This window comes from Notolepis coatsorum (assembly GCF_963971535.1).
Source record: "Notolepis coatsorum genome assembly, chromosome: 14".
In the NCBI taxonomy this organism is placed as follows: domain Eukaryota; kingdom Metazoa; phylum Chordata; class Actinopteri; order Aulopiformes; family Paralepididae; genus Notolepis; species Notolepis coatsorum.
In genome coordinates, this window is record NC_140178.1 from 6,644,135 (window position 1) to 6,664,263 (window position 20,129).

At 40.5% G+C, this 20,129-nt stretch overlaps 1 protein-coding gene across 1 annotated transcript in view; it reads right to left on the reverse strand.

Annotated features, from left to right (window-relative positions):
• Positions 1-9,598, reverse strand: part of LOC311239889 (mitogen-activated protein kinase kinase kinase 14-like) — a 28,191-nt gene extending 18,593 nt beyond the window's left edge. The window contains 1 exon segment of the mRNA XM_084328333.1: positions 9,581-9,598. Coding sequence (XP_084184459.1) covers positions 9,581-9,584 — 4 coding nt within the window. The 5' untranslated portion in view covers positions 9,585-9,598.
• Between the last annotated feature and the right edge of the window lie 10,531 nt (positions 9,599-20,129).

Consider the following 20,129-nt stretch of genomic DNA (forward strand, 5'->3'; position numbering starts at 1 on the left):
ATTTGATTTATTTATTTATTATTCGAAGCCCAAAAACAGGCTTCATGGACAGCCCTAGTGTGTCTGTCTGTCTGTCTGTCTGTCTGTCTGTCTGTCTGTCTGTCTGTGTGTCTGTCTGTCTGTCTGTCTGTCTGACTGTCTGTCTGTCTGTCTGTCTGTCTGTCTGTCTGTCTACCAGCCCACCAACCTACTTGTACTTCCGACTGAAACCGATCTGTTTGTCTCTGTCCCTCCAGGTGTGAGCGACTGCACACACCTGTCCATTAGGAGCAGGGAGGGGGGGAGACGGGGGGGGGGGGGGCAGACCAGAACCTGCGGTCGCTGCTGGGACTCTGAAAGGTTATCGAGTGCCGTATACTAGTGTATCACGTTTTAAAACCGGGATCACCGCTCTTGTCAAACTGAACTTCGCACCTGAGTGAGTGCTCGGAAAAAACGGAACAATGGCAGCCTTTGTATCGGCGGCTGAAAGACAAATCATTACGATTCTTTACGGCTTCCTTGATAAAAGAGACGTATCGGACGTAGCGGGAGTCATGTTTGACACACTGAAACTCGACCGTCGCACATGTACTGATGGTTTTGCGGTGGAGGAGGCGCGGCAGGAAACTCAACCCTCAACCTTGTTTTGACAGTTGCAACCGTGTAGTGAGCAGCGTGAGGCGCGAGAACACGGCCTCTTGTCACAGGAAGTAGGCCGTAAGCCTTATCAAGAAGAAGCACACAGAGCTATGTGAGCCTACACGTTTACAATGAGGATTCACCGCGGCTAAAGGCGCTGGAAGCGGTATTTTCTGTGTGTTAAATAGCTCTACACTCATCAGCCTAGGGCTGGGCGATAAAACGACAACGATAATTATCGCGATAAATTATTTCCTCGAAATAAACATGAAAATATATCGATTTTCCAAGCTTGGATATCAGCACACGCACTAACAACCAATCAGGAATAGAGCTACGTTACGCGATGACGCGCTTACGCACCACAGCTCCAGATGTGCTACTGTTTTGGTTTCGATTTCCGAGGAGATTAGTTGAGCAACTTTAGTTAGGAAAATGCATGAAAATTCCAGTGAAGGAGATGGCGACAGCCATTAAAAAAACGTATTTAATTTTTTGTATTGCTAATTAAAATTAAATAAATGTATTTATTATTTAAATGCCTATATATCATATTCGACGCAGACGGTAGGCTATATATAGCTCATTTTGTTATTAATCTTATTAAACTCACCTCCGGTTTTGGGGATATTAGCCTCCGGATTCTATTGCCCCCTTCCCTCTGGACAGTGTCCCGGCGATACTCCCCGTGTATTCTGTTATTATAACAAACCGACCCTCTGATTGATTCAGTTCTCAATAATAGTCGGGCCAGACTTGCTGAACAACTATATGTGACGTCCCCCTCTCCTCCATGTGTGATGGTGAAGCTCCTGTCAGTGGCAGATCCTGCATTCTACCTTTTGGGGATCATCTGAAACTGTTTCCTGCGAAATTCTACTATACCTGCTGGCACGCATGGCGCACGCATTCGCATGACCCACAATCGTTCACACTACAATATCCTGCCACCTTGCTGACGAACGTCTTGTTGAGTCTTGTTGTTGATATATCTTAAACAATATCTTAAACATATGTTTTTCATTGCACCTTTTGAACTGTATATGCATGTAAATATTTGCATGTAATTGGCTTTGCAGCCGAATGTATTTGTAGATGATAAAATGGCGGTACACCTGTTGGAATTCGGAGTGAACTATAGGGTGACGTCACCCAGCTGTCCAAACATATAGGCGATTCGCGCTACGGCAGCAGTTCTCAGCAGAGTAGTAGAATTTCGCAGAACACCGGCTCGGACAGGTGACAGGCAGCGCGACTCGAGTGAGCTGCTCAGCAGCCTCGGCTGGAGATGCATCCTGCTGCAGGACCACAGCACCGATACTCTCAGGACCGTGACACTTTGCGGACCCACACTCTCCACTCAGCCATTGGGTGGGACGGTCACGTGACCCAAATCAGCCAATGGGAGCGAGGGTCTGGAGAGTGTGGGTCCGCAAAGTGTCGCGGTCCTAAATGTGTCGGTGCTGTGGTCCTGCAGATGGATACTATTGCTCGGCTGCGCAATGTATTGGTTTGTGACGTCGCCCGATTTTTTTATTTTAAATATAAGAGGGTATTGGAACGAGGCATTAAATTAACAACATTTAAAACATTTTTTAAATAATAATCTTTGAAAGATAAAAAATAAAAAATAATTTTATTTTTTTTTTATCTTTGAATTGCAGGACATTGCTTTGTTGTTGCGGGACGCGGGACAAACGGCCCAATATCAGGACTGTCCCGCGAGTCGCGGGACAGGTGGTCACCCTATGCGCGGACTGATGACGACATCAACTCGAGACGAGACATTCAGTTGTTTTGGCGGTCGGAAATCACCCATAATCACAAGAAACATTCATTCAGACAGTACAGTTGGATCTAACTAAATGGATTTATATGGACACATTCATGGAGAATTCAAGCCGGGACCACAAAGCTTCTCAAAGGGTTGGCTCGACACGCGACGGCTCTCCAACTCGTCTCGTAGTGACGTCTTCGTTCTACCGCAGCAAAAAAAGTGAGTCTATCTATTAATAGCCCGCCGGTGCCGGGCATAAGAAGTTAATTAAACTTGACAGAAATGATTATTTCATGTATATCGATGATAATTATCAATATCGAGTGATATGAAAATTATTTTATTATTTTATCGCGATAACGTTTTTTGGCCATATCGCCCAGCCCTACATCAGCCATCACTGATATAGAGTGTCTGGTCAGTAACATGGGTCTCTCAGTCCCTCCTGCTCTGCAGTAAACAGACATCACTGATATAGAGTGTCTGGTCAGTAACATGGGTCTCTCAGTCCCTCCACTCTGCAGTAAACAGCCATCACTGATATACAGTAGTGTCTGGTCAGTAACATGGGTCTCCCAGTCCCTCCACTCTGCAGTAAACAGTCATCACTGATAAAGAGTGTCTGGTCAGTAACATGGGGTCTCCCAGTCCCTCCACTCTGCAGTAAACAGCCATCACTGATATAGAGTGTCTGGTCAGTAACATGGGTCTCCCAGTCCCTCCTGCTCTGCAGTAAACAGCCATCACTGATATAGAGTGTCTGGTCAGTAACATGGGTCTCTCAGTCCCTCCTGCTCTGCAGTAAACAGACATCACTGATATACAGTAGTGTCTGGTCAGTAACATGGGTCTCCCAGTCCCTCCACTCTGCAGTAAACAGTCATCACTGATAAAGAGTGTCTGGTCAGTAACATGGGTCTCTCAGTCCCTCCACTCTGCAGTAAACAGCCATCACTGATATAGAGTGTCTGGTCAGTAACATGGGTCTCCCAGTCCCTCCTGCTCTGCAGTAAACAGACATCACTGATATACAGTAGTGTCTGGTCAGTAACATGGGTCTCCCAGTCCCTCCACTCTGCAGTAAACAGCCATCACTGATATAGAGTGTCTGGTCAGTAACATGGGTCTCCCAGTCCCTCCACTCTGCAGTAAACAGCCATCACTGATATAGAGTGTCTGGTCAGTAACATGGGTCTCTCAGTCCATCCACTCTGCAGTAAACAGCCATCACTGATATAGAGTGTCTGGTCAGTAACATGGGTCTCTCAGTCCCTCCACTCTGCAGTAAACAGCCATCACTGATATAGAGCGTCTGGTCAGTAACATGGGTCTCCCAGTCCCTCCGCTCTGCAGTAAACAGCCATCACTGATATAGAGTGTCTGGTCAGTAACATGGGTCTCCCAGTCCCTCCGCTCTGCAGTAAACAGCCATCACTGATATAGAGTGTCTGGTCAGTAACATGGGTCTCCCAGTCCCTCCACTCTGCAGTAAACAGTCATCACTGATATAGTGTCTGGTCAGTAACATGGGTATCCCAGTCCCTCCACTCTGCAGTAAACAGCCATCACTGATATAGAGTGTCTGGTCAGTAACATGGGTCTCCCAGTCCCTCCACTCTGCAGTAAACAGTCATCACTGATATAGAGTGTCTGGTCAGTAACATGGGTCTCCCAGTCCCTCCACTCTGCAGTAAACAGTCATCACTGATATAGAGTGTCTGGTCAGTAGGAGTGGGAATCGCCAGAGACCTCACGATACGATACTATCGCGATACGATATGATACTATCGTGATACTAAATATATCGCGATACGCTGAAAATATTGCGATCTTTTTTGTTGTTGTTTTCTTTGTTTTTTTGCTCAAATTAAATTTATTACCTTTTTTTCCCCTGCAAAGTAAAACTTTGTCAACATGTTTTATCTAATAAAATAAAGTTCAGTCTGTTCATCTCACTTCAATAATTATTATTGCAGAACATGGTATTTTCTCAAGCAGACAGATGTAAACACTGTAATCTGTGTTGCATGTACCTGACAAACTGAACTGTTTGTATTACAGTCATATTCCATGTGTGTGTGTGGACTACTGTACTATTACAGGTATTGAAATGAACAATGCAACTTTCTTATACAAAAAAACAAAAAAAATCTTTTTATGAATAATTAAATATCGATACAGTATCGCCACGCAAAGTATCGCAATACTACTACGTATCGATTTCCCCCCCCCACCCCTACTGGTCAGTAACATGGGTCTCCCAGTCCCTCCACTCTGCAGTAAACAGCCATCACTGGTATAGTGTCTGGTCAGTAACATGGGTCTCTCAGTCCCTCCGTTCTGCAGTAAACACAAAATACATTTTCTGGTATCCTGTTCCCACTTTAATCAACCAGGAGAGAGAAACCCTAGATGTTTTTACTTATTTCAAGAAATATTGCCAAGCCAAATTTGCTTACTGCACTGGTAGATTATTAGTAGTAGTTCTCTCTCCTGATTGGATAAAGTGGGAACGGGATACCAGAACAGTATGTTCGGTTTACTGCAGAGCGGAGGGACTGGGAGACCCATGTTACTGACCAGACACTCTATATCAGTGATGGCTGTTTACTGCAGAGCGGAGGGACTGGGAGACCCATGTTACTGACCAGACACTCTATATCAGTGATGTCTGTTTACTGCAGAGCAGGAGGGACTGAGAGACCCATGTTACTGACCAGACACTCTATATCAGTGATGACTGTTTACTGCAGAGCGAAGGGACTGGGAGACCCATGTTACTGACCAGACACTCTATATCAGTGATGTCTGTTTACTGCAGAGCAGGAGGGACTGAGAGACCCATGTTACTGACCAGACACTCTATATCAGTGATGGCTGTTTACTGCAGAGTGGAGGGACTGAGAGACCCATGTTACTGACCAGACACTCTGTATCAGTGATGGCTGTTTACTGCAGAGCGGAGGGACTGAGAGACCCATGTTACTGACCAGACACTCTATATCAGTGATGGCTGTTTACTACAGAGTGGAGGGACTGGGAGACCCATGTTACTGACCAGACACTCTATATCAGTGATGTCTGTTTACTGCAGAGTGGAGGGACTGAGAGACCCATGTTACTGACCAGTAACTCTATATCAGTGATGGCTGTTTATGCAGAGTGGAGGTACTGAGAGACCCATGTTACTGACCAGACACTCTATGAGGAGTCATTTTGACATGTAGACCACTTCATTTAACAAACAAAATAAATGCCACTTACAGCTCCCTTAACCCCTAGTCCTGATGGCTCTGAGTTAGGAAACGTGAAAACATGCAGAGTATGTCTGTAATGTCAGCGACGTTAGTCCTCTGATCTGACCACCGTGATGCCAAGCAACACATGTAGCTCAGAGGCAGGGATCTGGACGACAGAGAGAGACCGTATTGTAACAGAGAGAGACCGTACTGTAACAGAGAGAGACCATACTGTAACAGAGAGACCGTATTGTAACAGAGAGAGACTGTACTGTAACAGAGAGAGACCGTACTGTAACAGAGAGAGACCGTACTGTAACAGAGAGAGACCGTACTGTAACAGAGAGAGAGCGTACTGTAACAGAGAGAGACCGTACTGTAGCAGAGAGACCGTACTGTAACAGAGAGACCGTACTGTAACAGAGAGAGACCGTACTGTAACAGAGAGAGACCGTACTGTAACAGAGAGAGACCGTACTGTAACAGAGAGAGACCGTACTGTAACAGAGAGAGACCGTACTGTAACAGAGAGAGAGCGCACTGTAACAGAGAGAGACCGTACTGTAACAGAGAGAGAGCTCCGGGGGCTATAATTGCATCAGTGTTGCATCAGCGTGCTCTTGCACTTGAACCCAGGTTGCGTCTCTCTCTCTCATTCAGCTTTTGTTCCGGTCAGTGAGACACTCCTCCTAGAGGCCCCGTGAGAGACATGCTGGTCCCACAGAGTGAGACACTCCTCCTAGAGGGACACGTTGGTCCCACACACTATATGTATACATTCGATTGTAAAAATGTATATAAAAATTGTGTGAATTGTGTTATTTAAAAAGAAAATTGATTTTTTTTTTTACACAATACAGTAATAACAACAATAAACAGGACTTCACAGGACATAGTAACAACAACAACAACAATAACGAAAATAAGAAACAAAAAAAAACAAAAAAAGTATAATAATTATTACAAAAAAATATTATATATGTAAGGGATAATGTATAGCTACGAGGTCATTGTCGCAAAATAATTGACCGACACGGAGTTTAAAATACCGAGCCGCCTCGGCGAGGTGTTTTAAACGTCAGTGAAGGTCAATTTTTTTGCGACAATGACCGAGTATAGCTATACATTATCCCGCTTATTACATGGCTAACTTACTAACAATATACCTAAATCATTTTACACCATCGACAAGACAAGATCAAATGCAGACGCAGTTGTTCTGTGGCTCTGTCAGCCCAAATAAAGTGATTATTATTATCGCCGGCAGCCCGGCAGGTGTGTCTGATTGCACTGAAACAGTGTGTGTCAGTGGGGCTTGATTACTCCAGCTGCGAAAAACAATAATCACCGGTGGTTATCGAAAAATAATTCACCGCTGTCGGGGGCTATTGACCAATCACAAGCAAGCATTTCGGCGAATGTGAAAACGCCATGTAATAAAAAAAATTAAATATGTGACTAACAATAGATATTCCAATATCATCGAATATCATCCTTTTTTTAGAAGGAATATTTTTAACGACATTTTTGACATCCCTACCGGCGGCTACCACACACACAGAGAGACAGTCCTCCGACCTAGAGGCGCCACGTTGGTGAATCAGGAGACACACGTTGGCCTGCAGAGAGAACTGGGCCTCTGTGATGATGACATCCACAAGCGCTCCTTGTAAACAGACGAGGAAATCATCAGACACCCTGCCGGCTTCACAAAGAACACGCCGAAAGATGTGATTCCCAGTGGTGGGAAGTAACTAAGACGTTTTTAATCAAGCACTGTACCTTAAGTACAATTCAGAGCTACTTCATTTTAGGGAATTTTATACTTTTACTCCACTACATTTCAAGGGAAATATTGTACTTTTTTTTACTCCAGTACATTTGTCTGAAACTCTGAACCCGTCAGTTACTAGTTACTTTGAAGAAAAAGATTTAGCATAGAAAACATGGCAACATGTTTGAAGCCTGACAACTTCAAGAGGACGTAATCAGAGGAGCATAACTGGACCACATACCACTTTAACATAACCTTTAATCAGAGCAGCATAACTGGACCACATACCACTTTAACATAACCTTTAATCAGAGCAGCATAACTGGACCACACACCACTTTAACATAACCTTTAATCAGAGCAGCATAACTGGACCACATACCACTTTAACATCACCTTTAATCAGAGCAGCATAACTGGACCACATACCACTTTAACATCACCTTTAATCAGAGCAGCATAACTGCACCACATACCACTTTAACATACCCTTTAATCAGAGCAGCATAACTGGACCACATACCACTTTAACATCACCTTTAATCAGAGCAGCATAACTGGACCACATACCACTTTAACATCACCTTTAATCAGAGCAGCATAACTGGACCACACACCACTTTAACATACCACTTAATCAGAGCAGCATAACTGGACCACATACCACTTTAACATAACCTTTAATCAGAGCAGCATAACTGGACCACATACCACTTTAATATAACCTTTAATCAGAGCAGCATAACTGGACCACATACCACTTTAACCTTTAATCAGAGCAGCATAACTGGACCACATACCACTTTAACATAACCTTTAATCAGAGCAGCATAACTGGACCACATACCACTTTAACATCACCTTTAATCAGAGCAGCATAACTGGACCACATACCACTTTAACATCACCTTTAATCAGAGCAGCATAACTGGACCACATACCACTTTAACATCACCTTTAATCAGAGCAGCATAACTGGACCACATACCACTTTAACATCACCTTTAATAAGAGCAGCATAACTGGACCACACACCACTTTAACATAACCTTTAATCAGAGCAGCATAACTGGACCACATACCACTTTAACATAACCTTTAATCAGAGCAGCAGAACTGGACCACATACCACTTTAACATGACCTTTAATCAGAGCAGCATAACTGCACCACATACCACTTTAACATCACCTTTAATCAGAGCAGCATCACTGGACCACATACCACTTTAACATCACCTTTAATCAGAGCAGCATAACTGGACCACATACCACTTTAACATCACCTTTAATCAGTGCAGCATAACTGGACCACATACCACTTTAACATAACATTTAATCAGAGCAGCATAACTGGACCACATACCACTTTAACATCACCTTTAATCAGAGCAGCATAACTGCACCACATACCACTTTAACATCACCTTTAATCAGAGCAGCATAACTGGACCACATACCACTTTAACATCACCTTTAATCAGAGCAGCATAACTGGACCACACACCACTTTAACATCACCTTTAATCAGAGCAGCATAACTGGACCACATACCACTTTAACATCACCTTTAATCAGAGCAGCATAACTGGACCACACACCACTTTAACATCACCTGTAGAGGTCAATGGATCGAGGATTGAATGCTCCCAAGCACTGGGATACACAAACGTCATGTAGAATGCATAGTCATACTTTTACTTAAGGAGGACTCTTACTTTGACCAGATTACTAATTTATCTGGGTATTTTAACTTGTACTTAAGTAAAGGAACTGTGTACTTCTTCCACCACTGGTGATTCCTGTACACAAAAACCTTTTACCATAGAAAGTGTTGTCTTTGGAACTGATACTTTTCACTTCCTTGTGTAGTCTCACTCTCGAATGCGTTTGCATTCCAATACCGAATCATAGTTAGAACAGACACACACACACAGAGACACAAACACACAGAGACACACACACACACACACACACACACCCCCTGGCCTAGTTCAACAATTACTTCCTGCTGAGGACCGTGCACATGCACACAGCCCCAACGGCACACCCCAACCGACTCCAAGTGGGGAGGAATCAGAGACGGACAAACCCACTCAAACAGACCAGAACACGCGGAAGAAGAAAAAAGACATTGAGGAGGAGGAGGAGGAGGAAATGTCTAGACATACCCATACAGGCCGGTTCTGAGCTTCTGTCTCTCTCTCTCTCCAGGCGGGTGTCCCGTTTTAAACCAACCTACAGCGCTAAACTAACGTGTTGTTGGGTCTGTCGGTCTGCCCTGGATTCTGATTCTCCCCGTGAGTGTGACCGGAGACCTCTCTCGGCTCTGCCTGCCTGCCTCTCGCGCTCTCCGCTCCGCTCTGCCCATGAAGCCTGTGGCTCTCGGCCAACCAGGGGGGAGGAGCCGCGCGATTGGCTGACAATGACTTATGGGAAATGCATCTCCGCTCCCCCCCCGCCCCTCCCTCTCTGATCCCTCAGCGAGGCTGGCTTCTCTCTCCGCCTCTTCCCTCTCTCTTCACCTAGCTCCCCTTCGAATAATGGGTCGATCTGTGGACTAGAGAAATGTGCCCTTTGGTTTGAGAACGATGAAACAAAAAAAAGCCAAGGTTAACTCGGTCAAAACTAAACAAACTTGGGAAGCATATCCGAAAATAAATGAGCTTATATTAGATACTCTAGTAGAGTATTGTCATCATTAGTAGCAGTACAATGAAAAGAAGTGTGGCACCCAACCAGAGCGCAAATGTAACAGTAAAGTGCAATAGTAATATAAAATGTACATGTGATTAAACTGGGTATAAAATATATAAATCGGTACTACTGAGTAATAGTGCTGAGTAATCAGATGTCGGTACAGAGTTGTAGTATTAATATGTACAGTGATACAGCTATAAAGACACTATGGTAGTAAGTCAGCAGCGTAACTAGTAAGAGTAGGTAAGGGATATGTAACTAGTAAGAGTAGGTAAGAGATATGTAACTAGTAAGAGTAGGTAAGGGATATGTAACTAGTAAGAGTAGGTAAGGGATATGTAACTAGTGAGAGTAGGTAAGGGATGTGTAACTAGTAAGAGTAGGTACGGGATATGTAACTAGTAAGAGTAGGTAAAGGGATATGTAACTAGTAAGAGTAGGTAATGGATATGTAACTAGTAAGAGTAGGTATGTAACTAGTGAGAGTAGGTAAGTGATATGTAACTAGTAAGAGTAGGTAAGAGATATGTAACTAGTAAGAGTAGGTAATGGATATGTAACTAGTAAGAGTAGGTATGTAACTAGTGAGAGTAGGTAAGTGATATGTAACTAGTAAGAGTAGGTAAGGGATATGTAACTAGTAAGAGTAGGTAAGTGATATGTAACTAGTAAGAGTAGGTAAGTGATATGTAACTAGTAAGAGTAGGTAAGGGATATGTAACTAGTAAGTGATATGTAACTAGTAAGAGTAGGTAAGTGATATGTAACTAGTAAGAGTAGGTAAGTGATATGTAACTAGTAAGAGTAGGTAAGTGATATGTAACTAGTAAGAGTAGGTAAGGGATATGTAACTAGTAAGAGTAGGTAAGTGATATGTAACTAGTAAGAGTAGGTAAGTGATATGTAACTAGTAAGAGTAGGTAATGGATATGTAACTAGTAAGAGTAGGTAAGGGATATGTAACTAGTGAGAGTAGGTAAGGGATATGTAACTAGTAAGAGTAGGTAAGGGATATGTAACTAGTAAGAGTAGGTAAGGGATATGTAACTAGTAAGAGTAGGTAAGTGATATGTAACTAGTAAGAGTAGGTATGGGGTATGTAACTAGTAAGAGTAGGTAAGGGATATGTAACTAGTGAGAGTAGGTAATGGATATGTAACTAGTAAGAGTAGGTAAGGGATATGTAACTAGTAAGAGTAGGTAATGGATATGTAACTAGTACGAGTAGGTAAGTGATATGTAACTAGTAAGAGTAGGTACGGGATATGTAACTAGTAAGAGTAGGTAATGGATATGTAACTAGTAAGAGTAGGTATGTAACTAGTGAGAGTAGGTAAGTGATATGTAACTAGTAAGAGTAGGTAAGGGATATGTAACTAGTAAGAGTAGGTAAGTGATATGTAACTAGTAAGAGTAGGTAAGTGATATGTAACTAGTAAGAGTAGGTAAGGGATATGTAACTAGTAAGAGTAGGTAAGGGATATGTAACTAGTAAGAGTAGGTAAGTGATATGTAACTAGTAAGAGTAGGTAAGTGATATGTAACTAGTAAGAGTAGGTAAGTGATATGTAACTAGTAAGAGTAGGTAAGTGATATGTAACTAGTAAGAGTAGGTAAGTGATATGTAACTAGTAAGAGTAGGTAAGGGATATGTAACTAGTAAGAGTAGGTAAGTGATATGTAACTAGTAAGAGTAGGTAAGTGATATGTAACTAGTAAGAGTAGGTAATGGATATGTAACTAGTAAGAGTAGGTAAGGGATATGTAACTAGTGAGAGTAGGTAAGGGATATGTAACTAGTAAGAGTAGGTAAGGGATATGTAACTAGTAAGAGTAGGTAAGGGATATGTAACTAGTAAGAGTAGGTAAGTGATATGTAACTAGTAAGAGTAGGTATGGGGTATGTAACTAGTAAGAGTAGGTAAGGGATATGTAACTAGTGAGAGTAGGTAATGGATATGTAACTAGTAAGAGTAGGTAAGGGATATGTAACTAGTAAGAGTAGGTAATGGATATGTAACTAGTACGAGTAGGTAAGTGATATGTAACTAGTAAGAGTAGGTAAGGGATATGTAACTAGTAAGAGTAGGTAATGGATATGTAACTAGTAAGAGTAGGTAAGGGATATGTAACTAGTAAGAGTAGGTAAGGGATATGTAACTAGTAATAGTAGGTAAGGGATATGTAACTAGTGAGAGTAGGTAAGGGATATGTAACTAGTAAGAGTAGGTAATGGATATGTAACTAGTAAGAGTAGGTAATGGATATGTAACTAGTAAGAGTAGGTAAGGGATATGTAACTAGTGAGAGTAGGTAAGAGATATGTAACTAGTGAGAGTAGGTAAGGGATATGTAACTAGTGAGAGTAGGTAATGGATATGTAACTAGTAAGAGTAGGTAAGTGATATGTAACTAGTAAGAGTAGGTAATGGATATGTAACTAGTGAGAGTAGGTAAGGGATATGTAACTAGTAAGAGTAGGTAAGGGATATGTAACTAGTAATAGTAGGTAATGGATATGTAACTAGTAAGAGTAGGTAAGGGATATGTAACTAGTAAGAGTAGGTAAGAGATATGTAACTAGTAAGAGTAGGTAAGTGATATGTAACTAGTAAGAGTAGGTAAGAGATATGTAACTAGTAAGAGTAGGTAAGTGATATGTAACTAGTAAGAGTAGGTAAGTGATATGTAACTAGTAAGAGTAGGTAAGTGATATGTAACTAGTAAGAGTAGGTAAGTGATATGTAACTAGTAAGAGTAGGTAAGTGATATGTAACTAGTAAGAGTAGGTAATGGATATGTAACTAGTAAGAGTAGGTAATGGATATGTAACTAGTAAGAGTAGGTAATGGATATGTAACTAGTAAGAGTAGGTAATGGATATGTAACTAGTAAAGAGTAGGTAATGGATATGTAACTAGTAAGAGTAGGTAAGAGATATGTAACTAGTAAGAGTAGGTATGGGGTATGTAACTAGTAAGAGTAGGTAAGGGATATGTAACTAGTAAGAGTAAGTAAGGGATATGTAACTAGTAAGAGTAGGTAAGGGATATGTAACTAGTAAGAGTAGGTAAGTGATATGTAACCAATAAGAGTAGGTAAGAGATATGTAACTAGTAAGAGTAGGTTAGGGATATGTAACTAGTAAGAGTAGGTAAGGGATATGTAACTAGTAAGAGTAGGTAAGGGATATGTAACTAGTAAGAGTAGGTAAGGGATATGTAACTAGTAAGAGTAGGTAAGGGATATGTAACTAGTAAGAGTAGGTAAGTGATATGTAACCAATAAGAGTAGGTAAGAGATATGTAACTAGTAAGAGTAGGTTAGGGATATGTAACTAGTAAGAGTAGGTAAGTGATATGTAACTAGTAAGTAGTAAGAGTAGGTAATGGATATGTAACTAGTAAGAGTAGGTAATGGATATGTAACTAGTAAGAGTAGGTAAGGGATATGTAACTAGTAAGAGATATGTAACTAGTAAGAGTAGGTAAGGGATATGTAACTAGTAAGAGTAGGTAGGGGATATGTAACTAGTAAGAGTAGGTAAGGGATATGTAACTAGTAAGAGTAGGTAATGGATATGTAACTAGTAAGAGTAGGTAAGATATATGTAACTAGTAAGAGTAGGTAAGTGATATGTAACTAGTAAGTAGTAAGAGTAGGTAATGGATATGTAACTAGTAAGAGTAGGTAATGGATATGTAACTAGTAAGAGTAGGTAAGGGATATGTAACTAGTAAGAGATATGTAACTAGTAAGAGTAGGTAAGGGATATGTAACTAGTAAGAGTAGGTAGGGGATATGTAACTAGTGAGAGTAGGTAAGGGATATGTAACTAGTAAGAGTAGGTAGGGGATATGTAACTAGTAAGAGTAGGTAAGGGATATGTAACTAGTAAGAGTAGGTAAGGGATATGTAACTAGTAAAGAGTAGGTAAGGGATATGTAACTAGTAAGAGTAGGTAATGGATATGTAACTAGTAAGAGTAGGTAATGGATATGTAACTAGTAAGAGTAGGTAATGGATATGTAACTAGTAAGAGTAGGTAATGGATATGTAACTAGTAAGAGTAGGTAAGATATATGTAACTAGTAAGAGTAGGTAATGGATATGTAACTAGTGAGAGTAGGTAAGTGATATGTAACTAGTGAGAGTAGGTAATGGATATGTAACTAGTAAGAGTAGGTAATGGATATGTAACTAGTAAGAGTAGGTAAGTGATATGTAACTAGTGAGAGTAGGTAATGGATATGTAACTAGTGAGAGTAGGTAAGGGATATGTAACTAGTGAGAGTAGGTAAGGGATATGTAACTAGTAAGAGTAGGTAAGGGATATGTAACTAGTAAGAGTAGGTAATGGATATGTAACTAGTAAGAGTAGGTAAGAGATATGTAACTAGTAAGAGTAGATAAGGGATATGTAACTAGTAAGAGTAGGTAAGAGATATGTAACTAGTAATAGTAGGTAAGGGATATGTAACTAGTAAGAGTAGGTAATGGATATGTAACTAGTAAGAGTAGGTAAGGGATATGTAACTAGTAAGAGTAGGTAAGAGATATGTAACTAGTAATAGTAGGTAAGGGATATGTAACTAGTGAGAGTAGGTAAGTGATATGTAACTAGTAAGAGTAGGTAAGTGATATGTAACCAGTACGAGTAGGTAAGAGATATGTAACTAGTAAGAGTAGGTAATGGATATGTAACTAGTGAGAGTAGGTAAGGGATATGTAACTAGTAAGAGTAGGTAAGGGATATGTAACTAGTGAGAGTAGGTAAGGGATATGTAACTAGTGAGAGTAGGTAAGTGATATGTAACTAGTAAGAGTAGGTAAGTGATATGTAACTAGTAAGAGTAGGTAAGGGATATGTAACTAGTAAGAGTAGGTAATGGATATGTAACTAGTAAGAGTAGGTAAGGGATATGTAACTAGTAAGAGTAGGTAATTGAAGTTAAGGTAAGTGTGCTTCCTCTGTACTTTCGCACACAACAAATGGGCAAACACTTTTAGTCTTAACCTTTCAGTGTCGTAGCACACAGGTCAGGTTTCTGGTTGTTAAAACACCTGTTCAAAGGCTGTACTGTACCTTCTGGGCCACCGTACGCCGGTCGTGTTTGCAGAGGAACATAACGACAAAGATCTACTGGGGAAGTCGTGAAACCCGTAGCGGTTGCCGGGCCGATGTGGTTTGTGTCACATCAAATGAGGAACTCATTGTTGGCATGTTATATCATCATCTGGGTGAAGATTCAGTTTGCTATAGCTGTTTTTTGGGACAGGTCCACAGCGATTTGATTTGATTTGATTTGATTTGAAATCTTTATTTCGAACATGTAAATGAATACAAACAAAATAAATAACTAAACTAAATCAAAACATAACTCAAACAAAATAATAACTAAACAAAAGCAAAACATAACTCAATTTACATGTTCGAAAAGGAGTAGGAAGAAGTATACACTTATTTAATCCTACCCCTTTTCCCCTTTTATATATGCAAAACAAAAAAACTAAAACTATATATGTAAAACATGAAAGAAATCAAATAAAAATGTAAACACCCGTGAATATCAAGTCCCTTCCTCATCCCTGTACCTTGTGAACATCATTTCCTTATACATCAGTTTGAATTGTCTCATGTTTGGACATTTCTTTAGGTCCACAGAGATTTGGAATGAGGAAGTGAATGGTAAAATGGTAAATGGCTGCATTTATATAGCGCTTTATCCAAAGCGCTTTACAATTTGTTCTTCACATTTTTACCCATTCACTCACACATTCACACACACCGACGGCGGAGGCGACCAGGGCCCCGTTCCCCGTACCTGGCTAACTGAGTTAGCCGGATAATATCCAGCATAGCCTGACTTAAGCCAGACCTTTCCATTCCCCGACGCTCGATTGTCTAAATCACTATGACAACAGATCAAAAAGTTTGAGCCTGGTCGAGAGCAGGGTTAACTTCAGTTAGCTGGATGAACCATGGCCACGCCCCCGCAAAGAAATGCCAGCTCGCTTCCTGAAATGATTCTCACAGTCTAGATCTGCATTATACCATTCTGAATTATGTTTTTGTGCTTCGTTTGAAATGTGAAATAATATGTCTGCAGTAACGCTGATAATAAATCATATTCAGCCTATGAATTTACTTTGTCCTATATAATGCACGTCATATTTATACGGATACGGCGCTCGCGAGTCGCGACAGTTATTTTAATAACGGACTAAACGGATCATTGCAAATGTGAATCCCGCTGGGATATTTTTAATGAATGAAACCTATCGGGTGTTTGGCTCTGATTAGTTTAATATTCTTCGCTGTGTATTTGCTTAACGGAGCACCCGGATGCGTTTCATTCAAGCTGAAGCGTCTATGCGCGGATTGTGGATATGAATTATGAGGAATCTGAATCTGTGGAGTATTTAATTGTATCACTGTGATAGTGTCACACGTTATTGTGATATTGTAACTGGGATTAAAATATATGAGGAGATGCGCTGTTTGATGGATTTGATGACGTGACGTGACTTGATAAATTGAATGAGCCTTTGACGTTTTTGATGAATGAATTTGAGAAAATGCATTTATCTTTTCAAGCACTGTTATCTGATGATGAACATGAGGTGTCACTGGTATAAACCAAATGGTAATCAATTCAATGTATGTATGGATTAGGTCCGAAACAGATTAAAACCTGATTAATAGTGTAACTGCAAGCCTCCCTCCAAGCCTCTCTTTGGAAACCATGTATTTATATAGTACATTAAGCACATACAGATATCCTCATGATATAATTCGTATCAATTAGATATAGCCTACTATTTGGGCTTGTTTTTATCGTTATTCTGAAAGAGCTGAACTAATTATTTTCGCTAGCAAGATCTCATTTGATTATTCATTCCATAAGCCTATACTGCCAGCAGGTATGTTTAAAGAAATATAATCTGATTGATTGGGGTAATGAGGGATTTAAAATTAGCCTATAGATTATGCATTTAACTTGTCGGCGAGGCTATGAGCCGTACTGCATTGTACCCATTCTGCAATCTGTTAATACATTTTTAAATCAATCAATCAATCAATGCCGTTCGAAAATCAGGATTTCTGCTATCGACACTTGCTGTCTTTGCAGCTGAGGCGGGCGCGCGCAATTATCCTGGGTCTCAAGTCTGGTTCAAATGAACGAGACTGAATCCACCTTCGAGGAACAGGAAAATCCCGGATTCAAACATCGGGTTAATTGAATCTGGATAATGGGACTCTTGATCGACTTAGTTGAACCAGGTACGGGGAATAGGGCCCAGGCAAGGTGCCAACCTGCTCATCGGGAGCAGTTTAGGGGTTAAGTGTCTTGCTCAAGGACACTTCGACACGCTGCCCGGGAGGAGGTGAACCGACTAGTGACCGCGAGCTAGACCCATAAATAAACCTGCGGTACAATGATCTCCTATGTTCAAATTAAACTAGTAGAGAATCTTAGGAGTGCTCTCCTTGGTTCTGCTTTTGAATGCACAATAACTTTTAGATTGAAATAAATGTTATGGGAGAACTCACTTGAGTCTAGGGCTGACCTTCAAATACTTGTTTGGCATTTGAAGCTTCGGGGCAGAGGTTCGATTTTAATTCGAAGCTTCGAGATTAAAATATTTAATTTTTTAATATTAATATTATATATAATTCTTTTCTTTTTTTTGAGTTTAAGACGTGAACATGGTCATGTTTGTTGAAAAAAAAGAAACGTACGTTTTTTTTTCACTCCTGATTTTAATTCTTTTTTTTCCCAATCCCCATCCTCTGAAAATCACGTGATCGGGACATCCCTAATGACAATGTTGACTAGAATTTCCAGACATGTTGACTAGAATGACAATGTTGACTAGAATAGGCAGACATGTTGACTAGAATGACAATGTTGACTAGAATAGGCAGACATGTTGACTAGAATGACAATGTTGACTAGAATAGGCAGACATGTTGACTAGAATGACAATGTTGACTAGAATAGGCAGACATGTTGACTAGAATGACAATGTTGACTAGAATAGGCAGACAATACATGTTGACTAGAATGACAATGTTGACTAGAATAGGCAGACAATACATGTTGACTAGAATGACAATGTTGACTAGAATTGGCAGACATGTTGACTAGAATGACAATGTTGACTAGAATAGGCAGACAACATGTTGACTAGAATGACAATGGTGACTAGAATAGGCAGACATGTTGACTAGAATGACAATGTTGACTAGAATAGGAAGACAATATATGTTGACTAGAATGACAATGTTGACTAGAATTTCCAGACAACATGTTGACTAGAATGACAATATTGACTAGAATAGGCAGACATGTTGACTAGAATGACAATGGTGGCTAGAATAGGCAGACAATACATGTTGCCTAGAATGACAATGTTGCCTAGAATAGTCAGACAACATGTTGCCTATACAGTGACAATACGTCCACTAGAATTGGCAGACAATAATCATTTCCAATCTCAGTTACGCTGACGAAATAATAATAATAATAATGATAATAATAAAAAAGTGATAGTAATCTGGATTTAATATGAAGCTCATCGTGGAAAAGGTTGACCAGGGCGCTGAGGGCGCGTCACATGTGTCAGTGGAACTCTGAGGCGTCAGAACGAGAAAGACCTTTTATCTTCATCTGGAATCATCTCATTTCCTTTTTTGGGTTTCCGTTTTTTTTTGGCAGCAATAACAACTTAGTCATAAAGGAACCACTGAAGGCCACAGAAACTCAGCAACAGCACTCGACAACATGGCCTCTCGTCACGAGATCAGTTAATAACAAGAAGTGCAATTCAGGTATTTCCACCTCGGTGAGTGGAAGCTAACTGCTTGTGAAAACGAGCCGTCAAAACATTACAATTATGATAAAAAAAAATGATAAAACAAACTTTCTTTTTATATATCTATGATTTAAATCTAAACATCTTAACCCTTTCACTACCGCACTACAAAAGGTTAACACGGTCACTACCACACTAGAGAAGGTTAACCCGTTCACTACCATATACAATTTTGGTTAACACTTTCACTAACACACTACAGAAGGTTAACCCGTTCACTACCACACTACAAAGGGTTAACGCATTCACTACCACACTACAGAAGGTTAACCCTTTCACTACCACACTACAGAAGGTTAACCCTTTCACTACCATACTACAGAAGGTTAACCCGTTCACTACCACACTACAGCAGGTTAACCCTTTCACTGCCACACTAGACGGTTAACCGTTTCACTACCACACTACAGAAGGTTAACGCTTTCACTACAGAAGGTTAACCCTTTCACTACGATACTACAGGTTTCACTACCACACTACAGAAGGTTAACCCTTTCACTACCACACTACAGAAGGTGGTCTACATGTTAAGAGAATAGCTCTACACTCCGACAGCCATCAGTCTCTCAGTCCCTCCGCTCTGCAGTAAACAGAACATAAATTTCCTGGTATCCCGTTCCCCACTTTATCCAATCAGGAGAGAGAACTCCACACTGCAAAAAAGGTCAGACAAAAATAAGAAATAAAAACAGATAATGTGCTTGAAACTAGGGATGTCCGATATTATCGGCCGACCGATATTATCGGCCGATATCGGCAGTAAAATGTGATATCGGAAAATATCGGTATCGGTTTAAAAAAAGAAAAAAACAATAACAATATTTGTTATATATATATATCCAGTGAAATTATTATTTACCTGAAATTATTCCGTTTTTTGGGGTGGGAAACCCTGCATATATCGGTATCGGTTGATATCGGTTGATATCGGTATCGGAAATTAAGAGTTGGACAATATCGGAATATCGGTATCGGTAAAAAAGCCAATATCGACCATCCCTACTTGAAACATAATAAAATGCTTGAAAATAATCTGCCGTCAAATTTGGCTGGGGAAGATTTCTTCTGAGAGACCCATGTTACTGACCAGACACTCTATATCAGTGATGGCTGTTGGAATGTAGAGCTAATTAACACTTA